The following is a 22,852-nucleotide window of genomic DNA, read 5'->3' on the forward strand; positions in this document are numbered from 1 at the left end:
AACACCGGTTATACAATAAAATAAAATTTCAAAAACAAAATACACAGCACATCACGTCTATGTTTTTGGGGAGCGTATTGACTAGTCTTGTACCACTCGCTAAATATGCTCGATAAGCTTAGTACCAGAATACATCATGGCTGCGTCCACTTAAGTAGGTAATTGACAGATGGATATATATTAAAATTATTTAGGACGCCAGGATTGGAAACTACCCCTCGTGATAGCAGGAAAAAATGACTCAAGAGCAGAAGTGACCTACGAGAGGCAAGAGAGTGAAAAGCAAGCATGCAGTGTATTGAGACTTCGAGAGAATGCTTTTCACTCTATTTTTATACAACTGTGATGTATGTCATTCATCATAGATCGGATATCTTAAAGCAGTGACGTCCCTAGACAAAATGCCGCCCCTAGGTAGCGAAAAAAGGCCGCTCCATTTTTTATACAGTATTTTTTATCATCCTTTCACGACTCCAATATCTAATAAACCTAACAAAATACCTATTATACCACTAAAATATACAAAATTAAATTTAGATATAAAAAGCGAATAAATATATGACAATTACAGAGTCTGAGGCTCCATATATAGAATCTATATGGTTGATATTCTGACGCATTTGGTTTATACCATTTAGTAATACACAGATTTATTATTTCCACACCATTTTTACTATGCTATTATTGTAGGTAGGTACAGCATGTAAACAAAATAATTTTAGCTATGTCTATATATACCAAATGATTCTCCTCGATTTGCCGCCCCTAGAGTAACTGCCGCCCCCAAGCGACGCTCAATCTGCCTACCCCCACGGGACGTCACTGTCTTAAAGATATAAACAAGATAATTATTATGAACATTGTTATTGACATATTATTATGAGGGTGGCCCTCGTAGTCCAATGCATATGGTGCTGGTCAGATCGCAATATTTTATTTGAATTTTTCAAAGCCTGGGTGTTTGTTTCACTTCTATTACTAATTACGCTTCTTTTACACTACACTACTATCATTGAGCCTGGTGGCCTGTTTGTTGCAGTATTTAAAAAAATGAAATGAAAAAAAAAATATTGAGCGTTTATTCTTCGATTTTTCACTCTTTGTTTCACCCTTCAGTGGTATTCAATATACGTAGGTAGATACTTCATATATTTCAATATTAGATACAGATTAATATGTACTTAATTGAATTGAATATATTATATTATTAAATAATAAATAGGTAGTACGATGTATTACATCGTGTATTATAAAAAGTATTTTCTGGGTATTTGGCCGCCCCTAAATTCTGCCGCCCGGGCGCTGTGCAACTCGTTTTTGGCGCGCCCCTGTGAACTAACTCCTCTCCTGTCAGTACCACCTTTTAGATTTTAGTCAGTACATACCAATGACATTAGTCACCGCCATCTTTAGATTAATAAAGCCTGAGCTTAATTTTTTGCACAAGCAACGTGTGGTCCGCTGCCATACTATTTATTGATAAAAAAAACTTGCAAGCAGAGTTTGGAATTCTATAATGACTGAAGAGTATAAATAAGTTATTAGTTATTGTCCTTTATAATCGACTGTCACATAGACAAACGTCCTAGTGTATTATGGTATTGTTATAGACAGAAGCAGTTTACTTACTTTGATCGTCACTTCCAATGATTAATAACACAGAACCACTAAATCAGATGATCTACAAGGTCTCCAAGATACGTTAATACAATCTGAAAGAATACTCCAACAAGTGAACACGACAGACGCGTCAGTATGAGCACACTATAGACAATGACAGGTAATGACAGGTCATCCATAGACAACGGGGGGGGCGAAAAGTAGGACCAGTCGTGTAATGTATCGGGTTCCTTCTTCAGTGGGCATTAGTAAATACATATTATTATGGATGGAGAGATTGTCGGAAGTAAATAATATATAATATTAAGTATGCGCGTTGGGATTGCAATACCGAATGAAAATGTCAATACCGGTTTTTCGGTATTTCTTATTGAATACCGGTATTATTATCGGTATTTATTAAACATTAAAAGAAACAGAAGTAGGTGCTTATCAATAAAAATATAGCTATTAAAATCTTTTAAAAATATTATTTTATTACAAAATCCTACATACCTACATTTATTATGTTGACATTAAAAAATATGTATTGATTATAATAGTAGAACTAGTGATTTTTTTTTTAAATAATTTGAATATACCTATTGATAATTTTAACGAAAGCCCTCGAAAGTTCATCAAGTGCAAATAAGTCCGGCTGCAGGAAAAGCTTCTTAAATTCAACGCTTGTACAGTTATCAATAATTAATAGAACAATTGAACATTTTTGTCACAGGTGTTTTCTATTTCTAAATAATATTATGATAATTCATCGCGACAATTACTTATATAAATATATTTGATGAAATTTGTTTCATTATTTTTTCACCTCTGTTGGATTCACTCAATATATTTGCATTTTAGCAGCACATAACTTATAATTCATTTTCAAAAACGTAAACGAGTGTGCTTTCTTAATACTGAAAAATCCGATATTTTGGATTTTTAAACCGGTATTTTGGTATTGATAAATACTGTAATACCGATTTTGAAATACCGGTATTGCAATCCCTATGCGCGCGTTTTCCCGTGTAATGTAATGGAATACAAACGAATTGTATAAGAAATATGGGTACTTGTCCGTTTAGTGGAAGCCAGCGGCAAACAAATTTTGAAAGTAGCCGATAGGTATATGGATTATTTGTTAGGTTAGGTTAGGGGCGACGAACCTGCGGCCTTTTAGGGTCTCAAGTGTGGCCTTTTCACTGAATCCAAATTTTACAAAATAAAGTCTTCAATTTTTATATAACACTTCTTCTCCAAAAAGAAATTACGGATGAACATTTCCTCCAGATAACGAAGATCATTGATGAGCAGAAAAATTATACAAGTATTCGAGCCATTTGAAGAATACACAGCTGTTATTGACGTAGGTAGGTATTAATTATTGTACAATACAATGAAAGCTTTACCGATTCTGAGAGTCATGAAATCGCACTGAAATTTGTATTTCAGCCTCACCTAGTCGATGTCATCAAGTCACCTAAAGACCTATAGATGGAATTGATTGAGCTCTCAGTAGATGATATTATCAAATAATTGTTTGATGCTAAGAAAGATCTAATTGAAATATGGAAAAATGATTCTCTTATCTAACCCTAATCAAGACACGATTAAGGTCACAATTATTGACAGATACCCATTTAGAGGATCAACTGAATGAAGCAACCAAATATTCCAATGCTTTCCAAGAAAAAGCAGACACAACACAGTCATGAAAAGCTGTCAAATTAATAAATAGTTTTCATTAATTTTAAATATTTACTATGTCCGTGTAACTATATATATTTTTTTATATATTGTATGTATCGTATCGTAGCATAATGGTAATGCAGCGGATCAGGGCGTAAACCTGGGAGATACGGAGTTCGATTCCCCGTCGGGTTGGCTTAGTTTTTTTTCAAAAAAGATTTTTCTATTGGTTGTAATATATGCTATCAGAAAGTGTTTTTCTAAATTATATATGTTCAATAATCAGAATGATATATTCTTAAATCTTGTGAATTATTCGTTGAATAAAAGAAATAGTTAATTGAAAATTGTTTAGATTTGTAAATAGTTTAACATAAATTAAAAAATCCACATAATATATACGATTCTGGTAACATTCGTGATATGAATTTGGGAAATAGAATAAATAAATCAAGAAACATTTAGTTAAACGTTTCTACCAGAAAATGCTATTCTGGAGACCCATGGTCACAGGGGGAATCACCGGATAATAAATAACCATTTTTTGCTGCTAACATCAGAAAAACTAACACTTCATGCTTTGGTATTACTTCGGGCATATTATTCAGAATAATGTTTTAATTACTTAAATCTTATTTTTTTTTATATTGTATTTATTGTCAAAATAATATGTTATTTTTTATTGTAATTGAAATCGTATTTGTATTTGTTATCTTTTCATAAATAAATAAAACTGTTTTACTCTCACATTATTATTTATATTACAATTATTTTGTTTGTTTTAACGTACACAATACAAACAATAAATATTTTAAATAGTATAAATTTAATTATTATACTAGATTTATTTTTAACCGATTTTATCAATGTTATTTGTATATATAAAAAATAATATTAACTATCGAAAAAATGCCAATTCCGGGATCGTCAAATCGTAATCCCGAAATACTGGGATCAAAAATTTGGCTCGGGATTGGATTCCCTATGTAGCACTAGGTGCCAATTTATTCAGTGGGTTACTGTGTGTAATACGCACATGCATACATAGATTACCTACGTATATTGTAATCTGAAGAGAGATGAAATCCGTTGGCAAAATATTGTTACAGTAAAAAAAAACCTGCTATTTGTAATGAAGTGATATTGTTAAAAATATGAGACAATAAAATGGCAGTTACTGCCAAATCGCGTATCCCGCAACACGCGTTGTGTTACGGACAACACCGCCGTAGGTATTTGAAATAATAATTACAGCGAGAACTTGTTTTTAAATAGTGCCATAATTTTTTTTTCCAATAACATAATATTATTATGATATACGACTAAATCAATAAATTTTTCATAGTAAACTATTACAAAATAACAATAATAATAAGACTAAACTAAAAACATAACACAATATCATGGAAAATTATTTAAAAATCCTGTGAAAATTGTTCATTTAGACAAGACAATAATTTGTGTGAGTGTTGTTTGAAGATGGCACCAGAAAATGGTATCTCGATGGTTAATGGTGTTGTCAGTAACAATGATGATGTGAAAAATGATGTTCCTTTCGACGATGCCATGACAATGACTGGTTAGTATTATTATTATTAAAGATTTTATTCACTATTTGAATAACCCTCTCAGGACATTTTAAAACCCCCTTTATTATAAATTATACGCGATTTCCTTGAATATTGGGGTAAGTATTTATTATCACCGTTTTATGTTAGTCATCACGATAATAAAATAAAATTATATATGTATATTAACATAGTAGGCATGAAGTGTGAACAGTTTTTTTGTGATTTTCTCTTAAGTACAAAAAGTCGCGACAACGGATTTTGTGACTTCTTGACGTCTCTTCCACCCCGAATGGGGTATCCTATGTGTTTGAACCCGTATCAGTTGGAGGAAACTTGAACTTGAAATGACGGTTTGAGATATGTTTATTTATATACTATTTATATAAGGGATTTTAAATTACCTATGACTGTAAATCGGTCGGTGTAAAAGAGAACTCTGCCTTTATTGCTAGTACTGACATGTGTGTCCCTAATAACTATCTTCGAAATCGGTAGTATCCGAAGAGTTTGGAAGGTGTATTTAATCTCCCAAGGTGTAAAACTTATCTCCCATTGGTAATGGCAATTCAGGGAACAATATTTTCAATAATCGGGTTCAATCAAATCGCTTCGGGTATTCGTATATTCCATTTGCGTGAGAGCGAGCTTACGCCGACGATATTTTATAAATCATCACGATAGCGTCTATTTAGCTTAATCGGTGTAAGTTTTCTTATTTTAAAATTTGTTTATTTTATATTACTAAGGATGTATACATTTATATATTATAATATTTAATCTTTTCTGTGTAGGTACGTAATATCTTATTTATGTTTACATGTCACACTGTGAATGTTTTAAACTTGTAATTTAATATTGGATTTGTGTAAATAAATACATTTGACTTCGAATGACCCCACAATCTATGTGTTGACATAACCAATTTTTACGAGAATTGGATATACCTACAACATAACATATTTTGTTAAATATCTATTAATTAGAACAGGGTTTCCCAAACTTTTTCTGCAATGGAACACTTCGCAAACCTGGAAATTTCAACGGAACACTTAGCTTACTTTATAGGTTGGGTATTTCTTACTAGTAATAATTTAAAAAAAATGTTATTAAAACACATTATTTATTTAGTAATTATTTTTAAATATAACACTATAATATTAAGTATAATATAAATATAATAACATAAATAAATAAAGCACTTAATGACTGAGGATTTTGAGTCCTTGAATTGCAAATCGTCTTGATATCAGGCACAATATTGGTAAGTTGCATTCTAATATCTGTTGTGGCGTCGAGCTAGTTCCTGCACTTTGACTTCGTTTCAGCATAAAAAGAAAATCCCGCTTAGCATTATGTTGTAGAAAACGGAAGTTAAACAATAACAACTAGCTTGTTTTGAAAAATTTGGGTACTCTAACTCTAACCTAACCTAACCTAACCTAACCTACAGGTTTAGTTGTCACGGAAAATGGATTCCGAACCCAGGAATCATCCTAACTAATTTTCGGAAAATATTGCAAAAGATTTTGTTTTCAAGAATTACGTGTTCTAAAAATACTTTGGAAACTTCTTCATCTACTTTAAAATTTTATTTAATAAGAAAAGATGGTCCTCGCCTGTACCTAGATACTTGACGTCATAAACATCAGTGGAGATTAATCATCACTCGCCTTTAAATATGAAGTAGATTCTTTACTTATTTTACTTCCACTTAGTAGAAGATCATTCAATGTGTTGCAGTGTATAAACCTTTCCAAATTATTGTCGTAGAACACCTAGTCAGGTTCGGTGGAACACTGGTTTTCCACTGAACATAGTTTGGGAAACCCTGAATTAGAATATGAGTATTGATGGGACAAAAAGTAAGCTGGATACCTATACAATTAAAAAAGTAATGCAGAAAATGATGGTAATGATTATATTGTACCTATACATATTACATTTATGTTATTGTTAAAAATTAGGTATAAAAGGCCTATAAAGTGACGTCCTTAGACAAAGCGCCGCCCTAGAATGCCGTCCCTTTTCATTTTAAATTTAAAATTGTCTGAAAATCGTTAAGTACCTACTTACCTAAATTAGTATTTATTTTCGGCTTTCTTAAACAGACAAATAGCTACATAAAAATTCTTTAAATTAACATACACACCATCTTTTGAGAATTAGAGCACTTTCTCGAAACTTACTCTTAAACAGTGATGGTTTTAGGTAGGTGGATATCTGTGGCACTGACAGATTTGGAGGCACCCTTGTAAAAAAATACCTGTGAGATAAACAGCCATCACAATATGTATTACAATACAAAAAAACGATATTTATGTTGTCAGATTTTTATGCTTGTATTATTTTACAACGTTTTTATTAGCCCGTATTCTTGTTTGTCCGGTGGTTGTTTGTCCAGTACAAATCTTGCAATCGATTTTTAACTAACTTACCGACTAGTTAAACATTTGAAACTTTTAGAATATGTCAGAACACGATGCCAATGCATTCTTTTAATACTTTTAGCCATCTTTAAGCAGAATTGAATTCATTTTCAGTTAATTCTCTTTTGTATGGAAAGTTATTTCAGAAAAATCCGTAAAAAGTAAAAGACTATTATTGGTTGCTAAGGGGGTGGTCCTAGCAACTAAATTAATAATATATACGTGCGTTACTATGGAAATCAAAATGAAATGTCAAAATGACATTTCAGTATTCTATATTTGTTTGTTTTTTATTTACATCATATCAAGTACAAGTTTGAGCATATTGAGCATAATAATTCAACAGAAAATTTAAAAACGTTTTATATAAAAAGTTCTTTTTACTTTTAATTATTTCTATACTAAGATAACGATATGTAGGTACTATCAAAAGTTGTAATATTTGTATTTGCTCTTTCATTTTCCGTCCTTTTTAATGTGCCGTGTTTATGCAACGCATGACCTGCCTACCCATAAGGGACGTTACTGGGCCTATATGTCGATTTTCAAGCAAATACTATTGCATAATATTATAGCCTTTTTTATTTGTAGTGTCAAAAAATGGTAAGTTTGACGTCATACGTCAGATGCGTACTAGAAAATGATGGATCTGACAATAAAAACTTACATTAATCTTGTCTTGGAGTAAATTATTACAATATTATCGAATCTTTTATTTCTCAGTTTTTTTTCCTTGTGCGTCTGGAAGAGTAAATAACGAATAAGTACATAGGTAGCCGTTTATATTTTGGGAATTGGCAACACTGGTATTGCTAGGTGGAATTTGACTTCTGTATTTTGAAGTTTGACATTTGAACGGCAAAAGAACTCAAAAAGTTTTAGCAAACGGACGCTTTTTGTTTTTTTTTAAATTCATTTGAAAAATTTATCTCGGCCAAAAAATGGAATTCAATCGTGAAAATTTTCGTGTGACTATTTTTCACAACTTTCGATGTGGATTATCGCAAAAACAGTGCATCGCTGAACTTAGTCCTTTATATGGCGATAAACCACTATCAAAAACTACGGTATATCGCTGGTTTAATGAATTTTATCGTGGCCGTCGTTTGCTCACAGATGAGCCGCATGAAGGTCGTCCAAAATCGGTTGTTTCTCCAGAAAACATCGATGCTGTGCGTGAACTGATAATGCAAGATCATCATGTGACATACCCTGAGGTTAAGGCATCCTTGGACATTAGTAACACTAGCATGTATATGATCTTGCTTGAATATTTAGACGTGAAGGAGCTATATTCGCGTTGGATCCCGCATAATTTGACAATCGCATAAAAAAGGCGCGTGTCAATTGGTGCAAGGAAATGCTCAAAAAATACAATCGAGGTGCTTCAAAACGTTTACAAAATTGTTACAGGTGACGAATCTTGAAGCTATACGAATGAGCCCAAAAGTAATTAGCAGTTGACCGTATGGGTCCTCCAAAATGAGCTTAAACCAACAAAAGTTGCTCGCGCTCGAAACACTTCGAAGCAAATGGTCGCCTTTTTTTTCGGAAAAACGAGTCATGTCGCAACTGTGCCTTTAGAGTATAGTAGAACAGTCAATTCTAAATGGCACACAAATATTTGTTTGCCAGAAGTTTTTGGTGAAATAAGGAAAAGTAACCGTTGGCGTCAAATCATCCTACACCAAGACAATGCGAGCTCTCACACATCGGCTCAAACAAGCGCCGATTTGAGCACTCAAAACATAAAATTTATGGGTCATCCGCCGTACAGCCCCGATTTGGCACCAAATGATTTCTTTCTATTCCCGATAGTCAAAAATAAATTGCATGGTCAACGATTTTTTATACCAGAAGAAGCGGTTGATGCATTCAAAAACCATATTTTGGAGTTACCTTCTGCAAAGTGGCAAAAATGCTTTCCAGATTGGTTCAAACGTATAGAAAAGTGTATAAATTATCGTGGAGGATATTGTTAAAAACAATAAAATAATTTTCATTTATAAAAAAATTGTTTTTGTTTGTTGTTCCCGAAATATAAATGGCTACCCTCGTATAAATGAGATGGACGGCTTTATCCCTCTTTATTACGACCATATAGGTAGAGGTTGTGATCAAGAATTCTCAAGAACCAAAAAAAGATAAAATCTTGAATTTCTACAAAATATTTTCCCGAAAATACGAGAGTTAATCAGTAGTGCTACATGTACAATTTCCTCTAAAACATGACATTCATCGCAGAGTTGCGATTTGCTTCTTCCCATGAGGACATCAAATCTGTTGCCCATTGTGTGCCTTGTTCTTAGCCTCAGTATTAACTTAAGCTCATTCCTCGTCAAAGGAGACTCTACAAACCAGGGCACCTCTCGTGGTGATGGTAGAATAGACTTACTCCATTTCCCCTTTTCTAATGATGCCCTATGGTGAAAATCTATCCACATACTTTGGCCCATTTTCTTTATAGCCTAATTCCAGTCCAGGTTTTCTGGTATCCACTGATATGGTACCCCTGAATGGCCAGCTTCCTTTGCCATTATTTAAATGTGAACTATCAAATTGCTGTCCTGAAAATTTTACATAACGTGACATAGAAGAACCTGGGAATCAGACAGCGATAGTTTGTAGTTATAATTATTAAGCATTGAAAATTGATGTAATATAAATAATACTTAGGCACGAATGCAAAAATAGTAGTTAGAATTTTAGTTAAAAATAGATTAGTCAAGTATCGACACACAATTATTGAAAATTGCATCGCATCACCACATACTTTAAAATATTAACATCATCGAACTAAAGTAGCGCCGCAGTCTACTTTTTTTACTGTTAGAGCAAATTTGTGACGTGTGTTTATCTCAATTATCTGCTTGACTCGACACACCTGGCTCTCCATGAGACCGAGCCCCTAGGTTAGAGGCCTGTCAGCCCCCCCCTTGCCATGGGGGGGCAGCCTACACTCAGCCATGAGGATCGAGAAGATGGAATGTCTTGGATGGTCAAAAATATTAATAGGTGGCCACGATCCTCAGCAAGAAACCCATACATGGAGAAAATCACACTAATATTTAGTGACCTCACCGGAATCTAACCCGTAGCCCCCGGATGACAGCCCAGCGCTATACGCAACTACGAGGCCCGACATATTATATTTTTCGCAAAACAATCTGTTATGAAACCATTTCATGTTGCGGCCAAGGGCAACATCGAATTGTAAAGACAACGAATTAACATATCTAGGTACATTCTATAAAAAAGTTTTTCATATATTATATCTTATCGCAGACATTATTATAAATATTTGCTAAAAATAAAGCGACACATTAATTGCCTTGTTAACCATGACACTTAGATTAAGAAAGCCTTCTAACGTTCTAAGATACCTGTAGGTACCAATTTACCGCTGACAGAATATGCAGCCACATTTCTATTATGTACATTGTAAATACAATGAACTGTACTACTCTTGATATGAGAGATTTCAAAGAAAAAATGGATGACAATGTATTAAAATACACAATATATAGTATGATAATGCATTACACAATAAAATTGTTATCGTCAGCCTTATGTGGTATCTTGTAGGTAAATCCTACGATTATGGTATAATATTGTGTTTGTGTTCATATGCGAATTAATTAGTTATCACATTTGTCATTTTCATCACAATCGTGACATATGAAGGCTACTAATGCAAAATATGTACCTATTATAATATTATGCAGATTAAAACCAGCAAACACAGAATTAACGGGAACTAAAATACCTAACGGGTGTGGAGTAGGGATTCCAATCCCGGGATCCCGAGCTATTTTCGATACCTGTGAATGTCGGGATTGGTAAACATAATCTCGAAGATTTCGGGATTGATTTTTTTTATCAATTTTTATGGAAAATAAAATAAAAACAAAAATATAACATAAAAATACTTTTAATAACCAATAACTAAATAAGAAATAAACTGAGTTTGATTTATACCCATATGTAAGTTGCCCATTCATTTTATTTTTTCACATAAATTAATAAAAATGAGAAAGATTCGAATAAAACAATGCTTCGCGCTTTTAACAAAGTAATTTCACCATGATCTCATACGTTTTACGGCAGTTTCATATTTGGCTGACTAATTAGATTTATGAAGCGGAAAGGCCATACACCACGATTTGCTTTACTATTTTAAATCTCGCTAACCTATTCCTAAGTCTTTACTATCAGAAAAAGCAATCTCATATTAAATTCACATTATTATTTATATTACAATATTATTTACTCCATTAAACTTATGTATTTTCAAGATTGAACGTACACAATATTAACAATAAAAATGTCTTAAATAGTATAAATTATACTATATTTATTTTTGACCAATTTTATCAATGCTATTTAATTCAATACCAGTCCCGGGATCCCGGGATTGTCATATTGTAATCCCGAAATCCCAGGATCAGAATTTTGGCTCGGGATTAGATTCCCTAGTGTGAAGTAACAACACAAACACGCCCTCAAAACCAAACCCGCCATGCACCACACTCGGTCTTAATCGAGCGTCTCACGAGGCACTACGTTTGATGTGAAGCATCTGTACAGTTGTTTACGCCTGTTTTGTTAATGTCAAGAAGAAAGTTACCCGATACTGAGGTCGCCACGCTCTCAAGTGAGTTTTGACTGAGTTTATTGATTTTACTCTAATGCAAAGTGCCGGGGAGAGAAAAGGCATAAGGAAATTAACAAAAAAGAAAGGAATTTAATAAATATAACAAAAAACGAAGCTAATCATACGGAGATCTTCACGCCCGCAGTAAGACGCAGCAATTTTTAAAAAAATGCAAGATAATTGGTCTCTGTGGCAACCAGGTTGGATGGCCCGATGGGCTGAACAGCTGGTTGGACCGACTCGAGTAACTCTTCCCTTTCCGTATATATTAGGACATTCCCAGAGGATGTAATTTGCATCCTGTTTAGCCCGTTAGCTCAATAGGCTAGAACAGCGCTGTCCAACTTCTTTTAGGCCGCGGGCCATTTTTTCTTTAGCAAACATTTCGGGGCCAAAGAGGATAGGTAAATAAAAAGTCAGTTAATGTTAATTCAAAAGCTATTTTTTATACAAAAAAATGCTTAATCAAAAATAACACGTATTTAGAAATAATAAAAACAATACTTAATATTAAGTTATTTTTTTTGTAAAAAAAAAATATTTATCATAAATTTATTACGTTTACAAAACAATGAGTATTCTTATTATTTTATATCTATATTATATATATATATATTATATCTTAAGTTATTTTTAATGGGAGCATTGTGGCCTTAGTTTTTGAGCAACAATTTCTTTTATGTCAATATCAGCATTTGTTGTGACAAGTCTAATTATATTTTGAATTATATTGAATGGATCACTGAATAAATTAATACTCAGCTTATGGTCATCAAATTGTGAAAATCTTGTATTAAAGTCTTCAATCAGGGTATCTAATTTAGGTAAAATTAAGCAGTATACTATTTCATTGTTTTGAAAAAGTATTTTTAATATTTAGTATTATAATGAAATGTTTTCATATTTTAATGTATGATGGGTAATTCTGAACACAATTTTATATTTTCTTTCGCCGGACATTTCACGTCAAATATTAATTCTGACAAAGTTTTGCTCCCCAATGTTTGATGAAAAATTTGCTGTACCTGCAGCTCGCGAGCCGCAAAAAAAAAATTGGTGGGCCGCCAGTTGGACAGCGCTGGGCTAGAGCACGCAACTAGATGTGTAGTAACAGGCATCCGAACTCGAGTGTGGAAGAATATGGGATAAACGTAGAGGCCATCCATGGACTGAAACCGTATGCGGTTGATGATTTCTGTAGTTCATGGAAATATATTTTCACTGTGTTGGATAAAACACAAAAAGCTAGCCTTTTCTTTTTAAATAGTTTGCCAATATAATCTTATGGTAGTGGGTTATTTGATATTTTCAGGTTTCGGAAAATTCAACTTGTACGGTGTAATGTTCTGCGGCTTCATGTTGCTTGGGATGATCATGGAAACCCTTGGCTTCAGCTACATCATACCAGCGTGCCAGTGTGACTTGGAACTGGATCTAGTGCAGAAAGGATGGCTCGCCGCTATACCATTTATTGGTAAATATTACACTATGATTCTTGAATTGATTTATTTTTAAAATATTGGATAGAATAATAGATTATATTCCAGATAAGAATAGCTACCTACCTACGTGATCGAATAATAATTCTTGATGAAAAAATATTGAAATTGTGTATATGACAGTTCTAGAGTTAGTAAAATATTACTTTAAAGTAGTGTCTGTCAAAATGTGTGCCGCGAGGGGTTCCAGGTGTGCGTGAAATAAGAAGTATCTGAATCTGTCCGTATTAAGGCTACCCGCCCACGGAGTACCAAACGTCGTAGTGACTTTCCCCCATTTGTCCGTAACTTTTCCACACATACTCCACCGTATTGCGCAGTGTACAAAAGGGGAGAAAGTGGCTGTGGCGTACCTGGGCACCATGGCCGGACAGCCTTAAGCGTCGATGACATTGAGCTACTTTACAAGCTGCTGGTCAGCGAGTTTAAAAGCGGGCGAGTCAGCTAGTGCGATTGTAATGACATACAGAACTTTACACACGCTCAAAAGCCAACAATTAGCGAGTTGAAACCGTAATTTTTGGTACTATTTGACAAGACATATTAAGCAGTTCGTTTTTTTACCGGCGAGTTCGCCACTATCACTCTACTGCGCAGACGCACATTGGCCCACACGACAGTGAGTAGCGAGTAAAGTAGCACGACTTTCAACTTTTCTCGGTAGATAGTTTATAATCTGCTTGTTAGCTAGTTCGATGATAACACTGGGCGAGTTTACAAGGAGATTGTAAATTCGCCGGATTGTAGCTTGTAAAGTAGCTCAATGTCATCGAGCCTTAAGAGAGTGATCGACGGTACTCACAGCTTGATTGTTTCCCAGCAAATAATTGATTACGATATAATGGCTACGTGATGGCTGTTGAATGTCGAAATTAGAAGAATGGAGGATTTGTTCCACATAGTGCAGGACAAAGATGCATCCGTCCACGCAATCGCCAATGTCAGAGTGACCTGATATTTGTCACAAATCGAAGAGGCCCATAATTCCGTTTTTTGTAATAAGTAAATAAGACACCAAGTCGAATAAACATATTATAATAACGAGTTAAAATCAAAATAATATTTTTTGATATAAGTAAAAGCGCCCATAGTGGTCAAGTAAGAAAAATTTCCGCCTCTGAAACCTTAGATCGCATAATTGAATCCAGGGTCGTGTAAATTCACGTGTTGTTATTTTAATATAATAATAATTGGTCACATCCAGAGAATGTACTTAATAGGATGAGAGAAGGGCCGTTTCTCTTTTTTATAATCTGATAAGGAAAGTCTAAATGGGGAACAAGACCCACACCAGATTGTAGATCAATTAAAAAAATACTGAATGTAATTAATAATAATTCAAGTAAAATATTTAGATAAATAATGGTGTTTTTAAATAAAATATTGTTTATAAAATTAATGATGAATGAAAGAAATCATTCAAACCGTAAAACACAAAAATGCAAACTATTTCAACTTGACATTTGGGAACAAGAATAGAAGTCAAGGAGAAAGATAATTCATAGATAAATAAAGTGTGTCAAGCAATGACATAAATAACAATAGTGAAACCAGAGAATACAAACACCTACTGGCTGTAAGAAGGTACCTACGATTATGTAGTGTGGAGAAAGATCGAAACAAACTTAAACATGTATTAAATAACACCTACTTATGATATTTTCAAGATGTTCGTCTGTATATGCATTAAATATCAGTGATACCTATTTGAGGATATTCCGGGGACTTTATGTTAATTGCGTCTAATGGCCAGACTGTTATTGAATCATAAACCAAAACTGCCTTCAAAGACTTGTTATACGGCGACTAAGTTTTGGTTTTCTATATTATTAATATGTTGTGTGAGTAAAACATCTGAATTACCTACGAGGAAAATATATTTTCGGAAGGTACCTACCTACATAACTAAACGTCAAATTTTAAAAGCTGGTTTTCAATTTATTAAAAGAAATAGATAGTCATTAACTATTCGGAATATATCTAATAACAGTGGCAAAGGGTGGAGTTGGCTGTTAAGATCCGACAAAAATAGTGCACACTAAACTTTGTCAGTCAAGCGTATTTGTTTTCATTGAATGTGTAGATAGTGTTTGTTAGTTTTTAAAATTTAATTAAATCCTGCCTAATCCATAGAAGATACTTGTCAAAAAATATTCGTTTATTTATAAAACATCTAAAATTACGCCATTAAACCATACATAATTTAAGATCTTTTATTGATAGAAGAATATTTTTTATCGATTATGGTTTGGTTAGGCAGGCTTGATGAATTTTAACCAGTTAAGTGCCCAAAGCGTCTTTGGACGCCCTAATTACACCAATTCTTATGTTAATTACTATCAATTAACTAATTGCGGGATATAAAGGATTAAATAACTAACCAACACCATCTGACATCTGTTATAATGTATTCTTAATTCAACGAAAAGATATGACTAAAAAGTGTGCAATATTTTTGTCGGATCGCCCATAGCACACCTAAACTATTATGGTTTTGGTTTGGCAAGGTTTAATAATTAAATTTTAAAAACTAATCAGCGCCATCTGCAAATTGTATTCTTAGTTCAATGAAAATAAATAAGTGTGACTGACAAAATGTAGTGTGCACAATTGATGTCAGATCTTAACAGCCTACCTCCACCCCTCGCCACTGCCTAATAATAATAATAAATTAGCAAAGATACGGTAGTACTCCATATCGTTTTTGTGATGAACCAAACCAAAACCTATATGAACACAATCTACTGAAAAACAAACCAAAACCTATTACAACCTACCTAGTTATTTTTCGTATCCGGAAATTTGTACGTAAACAGTTCACCGCAGGACACTTATTCGTGCGGCGCAGTACGTGAAACATGAATTCGTGTAACATTTAATCAAATGACGAGTTTTTCGTTGAACATTTCACCGTGGAGTATATTTGTACGTATGCTACAACATGTGGCGAATTTTATGAGAAGTCTTTACTAGGTTAGGTTAGGTTAGGTTAAGGTTAATCTAATTGGAACAGTACTATTTGCAAACTATCGCCGCATTTTGTAAGATACGTACGAATGTATTACACGGTGAAATGTTCAACGAAGAACTCGTCATTTGATAAAATGTTATACGAACTCATGTTTCACGTACTGCGGCGCACGAATAAATGAGTACCTTGGTATCAAAGTGGGACATACGCCACCGCCCACTAAATTCATGTTTTAATTGATTATGGTAGAGAAAGTGATGCTCTTTTCAAAAAATCCACTAAAAGTATCAAAAACGGTAGTTTTCATAGAGATTTTTGAGTTTAAAGTTGGTATGTTATATGAAAAACGGTCACTTTTCACACTTGTTTGACAGTCTCCTGTAAAATTTTGTAAATGGCTTATGTCCCACTTTGATACCAAGGTACTCAAATGTCCCACGATGAACTGCATACGTACAACTTACATGTGACCGTTGTTTTTTGTGTTTTGATTTGGATTTTGGTTTGGTTTTGGTTCTCATTATAATAAAACATAATATTTTACCATTTTTGTCTAGGTATCGTCTTAACCTCTTATGTGTGGGGATATCTGGCAGACACCAGAGGAAGAAAGATGATCCTGATGTATTGTATGGCGCTTGGCTCATTCTTTTCAATTTTGTCGAGTTTTTCACCTGATCTCACCACATTTGCGGCGTTGCGGTTCATCGCAGGAGTTTTGTAAGTATTCAAAAACATCTGAACAGATAATACCTCTTCGCTACAAACCGCTGTAAACTAAACCGAGTTTGACGTATGTTGGCAACAGAGTTGTTGGTACTTACCACATTTTTTTTAAGGATCAGTTCCAGATTTGGTAGAAAAATCGAAAAGGTTTAAGTTCCATTAAATAAATAACCGGAACTCCGATTCCGGATTTCGGTTCCAGTTCTATAAAATAACCAATATACTTACGTTGTACCTACCTGATTATAAAATGATCTTATATTATAATAGATTATTTAAATTCTAATGGATTTAAGTTTTGTCACCTACGCATCGGAAACCTGGACATTAACTCTGCAAAATGAACGAGCCCTGAACAATTTTGAAAGAAAAATTCTCCGCCTATATGGACTGATCAGAGACGGCACCAATTGGAAGAGAATATATAATGCTGAGCTCTACGGGCTGTACGACGATTGCAGCGCAGTTCAATCAATTAAGATTGGGAGACTGCGGTGGCTAGGCCATGTGCACCGTATGAATGACAATGAACCGGCAAAGAGAGTGATGCCCAGATATCCAATAGGGCGTAGAAGAAGAGGCAGGCCAAAGATTCGCTGGTTGGATGGAGCTGCCAGTGAATGGCGTATTCTGGGGGTACCGTATTGGAAAGCGGCCACACTGAATAGGGACAGGTGGAGGGAGCTGTTGGAGGAGGCCAAGACCCACACCGGGCTGTCGCGCCCCTGATGATGATGATGATGGATTTAAGTTTTGTACTATTCCATTTGAGTCGTTTTTTGCGACCCGGGTTTCGCCTGATTGTATTAATATTATAATTTATTTATATTGGTGTATGTTTTTACAATTTCGTTGATACATCATTACACAATGCCACAAAAAAATGTCGTTACTTATATAATGTTACAATACATTTAATAAATGTACGTTACATAATGTTAAATATGTTACATAATGTTGCATAAAAGTGTTACCAGCGCATCTATTCTATACACAAGACTGCTATCGGACGCTATCGGCGGTTATCGAGGGTATTTTATCATAATATGTTTGTATTGAGGTATTATAATTGTTACAACAAGTTAGCCGTCTAAACAGTCAAAACTGTCTACCTCGCTCTAAAAGTTGGCACAGCCAAGAGAGATGCTGTTATTGTAACAATTACAACTATTTTATTGAAAAAATCATAATACTTCAATACAAAAATATGAAAACTACCCTCGATAGCCGCCGATGACAGTCTTGTATATTATAGAATAGATGCACAGATATAGATATCAGTTTACCCCTGCTTTAGAATTTCAATTTTACTCAGTGAAAATATTAAGCATCGGCTTATAACGTCGTGAATCCCAGGTTCGAATCCTGGGTCTGACAAATAAACACATTGTTTTCAATTTGTGTTTGAGTCAGAGTATGGAATAATTGAGCTCGTGGCTAACATCCATTTTTCATAAAAAAATCTGATAATACAAATCTCCATTCTGTAGGGGTTCATATGATTTTATTAGGATCGGACATGGTCAAAAAAAAAGTTACGCATTTGTGACCCAAAAATCTCTACTTTTTAACATATTAATCCATCCTTGTCTGTTCGAAGACCTGGTGTATTTTGTCTGTTCAGTTTGTAGAAGTTGGCCGACTTTCTTTTTTCAACAGTTGGGAAAAATCCTTTCAGATGTCAACACATCACCATGACAACTAAAATAAACACAAACAAATAAAAGCAAAATTTTCGAACTGAATTAAATAATATATGTACCCCAGAGGCAGACGGAATAAACGAATACTCCAATAATAGGAATAACTTCCAAGAAAATATACATAGAATGATCATTATTTTTTGTATTCTAATTCAATTAAAGTACTTCTGGAATATGTAAGAAAGTAATAAATATAATACAATTTTATATCTAAAAAAAATAAAATAAAAAACGTAGTGTGAATTACATCCTTCTGCCTCTAAAGATATTTTGTTAATGTGGATTTGTATCTTATTTACCTAGCCAAAATAAAACCATTTATAAGTTAAAAAAAATTATAGGTATAAATATAACAAAGCAAAACACATTTTTTTTTAAATTGTATTATGCCATCATCATCATCATCAGCCTGAATCTATTCACTGCTGGATGAAGGCCTCGCTAATCTCCAAGCTGATTCCACTTCTCTCGTTCCTGTGCGTTGTGTTGCCAAGTACTTCCGCAGAACTTTATCATTTCATCGATCCAGCGGCCTCTAGGTCTACCTTGCGGACGTTTTGTACCTCTTGGATACCACTGGATGACTAAATTTGTCCAACTTCTTCAAGCTATGTGTCCAGTCCATCTCCATTTGAGACTTTTAATGAACTCTATTACATCGCAAACCCTTGTCTGCTTCCTTATTCACTCATTCCTCTTTTTTTCCTTTTTTCCTTTCGCGTTATGCCCAGCATGCACGGAGGTTGTGCTTCTTTAGGTTTATGGATCTCTCTTTTACTTAGAGTCAATGTTTCACACGCATGTGATTACGGGAAGCACACACTGGTTGAACACTTTGCGCTTTAGGTACAGTGGGAGGTAATTTTTGAAGAAATTATTCAGGCGGCCAAAAGCACTTCAGTCTAGCTTTACTCTGCGAATAATTTCATCAAATATACATCCATCTATAGACACTTGTTGTGCCAGATAGATGTAGTTTTTCACCTGTTCGAGCTGAATGCCATTGATGAAGATCTCTTTTTGGCCCGCAAAGCAGTTGAACATGACTTTCTTCTTTGATACATTTATTTTCAAGCCTACTTTGTTTCTTACTTCAGCGAGTTCCTGCATTCTGCTTTGGAGGTATTCTGAGTCTTGCAAACTACTATGTATTGTCATCGGCAAAGCGCAGATGACTCACGTATTCTCCATTTATGGGGACCCTTGTCATTCCAGTCAAGTTGACTGAATAAGTCTTCAATGGTAGCTGTAAATAGTTTAGGTGAGATTGTATCATCTTGTCGGACTCCTTTGCTGATAGGAAATGCGCGATGGTTTATGGAGATGTTGTTGCGCTACTGTATATATTATTGAAAATATTTATATAGCGCCCGGGGATTCCTTGATTTCTGAGTGCATCGAGTATTGAAAATTTCTTTATGGAATCGAACGCTTTCTTATAGTCTATAAAACACATGGATAGCGGCAGCTTGTATTCCCGCTACCGCTCTGATTTCTCTGATGACTTGGATATGTTTCATAGTGCTGTATCTTCCTCTAAAGCTTGTTCTCCTGGCTGGTTCTCGTCTAGTACATATTACAGACGGTTTGAGAGAATTTTATCTTAGTGGATTATTGGATTTGCATCTTTCTGCTTCCAAGGTAGGTATGGCAGTTGCATCTTTATGATATTATGCCTATCTTTTTTATTTTAGCAACTAGGACTTTCATCTCTCTGCCTCTAATAAATAAAGCCTTTAGCATGACGATTCTTAAAAAAACTCATTTTCCCCAAAAACGGAGTTGCATCCGTCTGCCTCTGAGGTACAGATATATAACACTAAACACGTGTCTATGGAACGTTTTGCATAGGTAATAATTACAAGATAAAAAGAATCTTTTATATACCACATTTTTAAATTCTCTGTTAAATCATATAAACTTGACAATTATATGTATTGATAATTTAGGACAAATAAGGTAATTGTCAACAAATCATTTTATATATAACAATATAACAAATAATATTAATATAACAAATGAATTATGAATAGTTAGTTGAAGTGTTTGTAAAAAACCCCTACCTTATCACTAACAATAATAATACACTTGATAAGCGTGTAAATCGTCAAAACCTAATAATTAATAGATCATTATTAATTATAAACAATAATAATTACAAGATAAAAAGAAATTTTTATATACAACGTTTTTAAAGTTTCTGTTGAATTATTATGCTCAATATGCTCAAACTTGTACTTGATATGAAGTAAATAAAAAACAAACAATGTAAAACAAATAGAATACTGAAATGTCATATTGACATTTCATTTTGAATTCCATAGTAACGCACGTATATATTAATAATTTAGTTGCTAGGACCACCCCTTTAGCAACCAATAATCGTGGATTGGATTACGGATTTCTTCCGAAATAACTTTTCATACAAAACAGGATTAACTGAAAACGAATTCAATTCTACTTAAAGATGGCTAAAAGTATTAAAAGAATGCATTTGCATCGTGTTCTGATATATTCTAAAAGTTTCAAATGTCTAGCTAGTCGGGAAGTTGGTTAAAAATCGATTGCAAGATTTGTACTGGATAAACAACCACCGGACTAACAAGAATACGAGCTAAGAAAAACGTGGTAAAAAATAAACCTGTTCAAACAAACAAACTAAAGGCCTCCAATAGTTGGCTCGCGAATAATATGTCGATTTAAAAGTTATAAACTAAAAAGTTCAGGCAGTGACAGGAGGCGCTTGCTATAAAAATATTTTAGCATTTTAACCAACCGTCAGTATTGCCATCTTTTTCTATGCTAATTATAGTACAAAGGCGTAAAAATTATAGTATTTCTAAAAAATATATAGTACAGGTACATTTTTCGTCTTGAATCCTTTAAAATTATAGTATTTCGGTATATTTGGCGTAAAATTATAGTATTTTAATTTTTTCGCAGAATTAAAATTATAGTATTGTACTATAATTATAGTACGGTTGGTATCACTGCCAACCGTATTAAATTTTATCGTTCAGTGGCTGCGTATGGCAATTTCTAGCTAAATTTCGCAAGATGGCCTCTAAACCTGTCGTAAAATATAAACAATCTGTTTATGTAAATTAAAATGCAATATAACTAGATATCTATGTAAATCTTTTCAAGAGTTGCAACGTTTACTTAGTGGTAGGTAATTAATAATTCATGATGAGTGTTTATTATGTTTATCACTTTGTATTCACCACGTACAAGATATATTTTACGACACGCAGTTTGCTCAACCGGTGAGCTATATCAACAGTGCCAAAATATACGCATTGTAGGTACAATATGTGATTTTTTAAATCATATTATGTTTATTCTTCTTCTTCTTCGACCATGTCCACCACTTGGAGGATATCAGTGGCGAAGGGCGGAAGTGGGCTGTTAATAACATTTCCGAAAAACATAGTCTCAGACAGTGGTGTTTTTAGTTACGTGTAGCTCTGATAACATTTTACTGTGCGATAAACTGCCATAGGGTATTAGAATACAAACATAAGAATAATATAATAGGTTACCAGGATTTTGAATGCTTCCATTATTTATTATTACAACATTTTTATTAGCTCGTATTCTTATTTGTCCGGTGGTTGTTTATCCAATACGAATCTTGCAATCGATTTTTAACTAACTTCCCGACTAGCTAGACATTTTAAACTTTTAGAATATATAAGAACACGATGCCAATGCATTCTTTTAATACTTTTAGTCATCTTTAAGTAGAATTGAATTCATTTTCAGTTCATTCTGTTTTGTATGAAAAGTTATTTCGAAAGAAATCCGTAATCAAATCCACTATTATTGGTTGCTAAGTGGGTGGTCCAAGCAACTAAATTATTGATATATACGTGCGTTACTATGGAAATCAAAATGACATTTCAGTATTCTATATTTGTTTGTTTTTTATTTAATTCGTATCAAGTACAAGTTTGAGCATATTGAGCATAATAATTCATCAGAAAATTTAAAAACGTTGTATATAAAAAG

At 33.7% G+C, this 22,852-nt stretch overlaps 1 protein-coding gene across 1 annotated transcript in view; it reads left to right on the plus strand.

The window, feature by feature from the left end:
• Positions 1-4,275: 4,275 nt before the first annotated feature.
• LOC147073334 (synaptic vesicle glycoprotein 2B-like) overlaps positions 4,276-22,852 on the plus strand; it is a 35,832-nt gene continuing 17,255 nt past the window's right edge. Inside the window, exons 1-3 of the mRNA XM_085945228.1 lie at positions 4,276-4,870; positions 13,255-13,416; positions 16,970-17,132. Of these exons, the coding sequence (XP_085801354.1) occupies positions 4,771-4,870; positions 13,255-13,416; positions 16,970-17,132 (425 nt within the window). The 5' untranslated portion in view covers positions 4,276-4,770. The remainder of the gene's footprint in view (positions 4,871-13,254; positions 13,417-16,969; positions 17,133-22,852) is intronic.

The sequence above is a fragment of the Rhyacophila brunnea genome, unplaced genomic scaffold, assembly GCF_057557595.1.
Source record: "Rhyacophila brunnea isolate RB1 unplaced genomic scaffold, BYU_Rbru_1.0 scaffold_18, whole genome shotgun sequence".
NCBI lineage: Eukaryota > Metazoa > Arthropoda > Insecta > Trichoptera > Rhyacophilidae > Rhyacophila > Rhyacophila brunnea.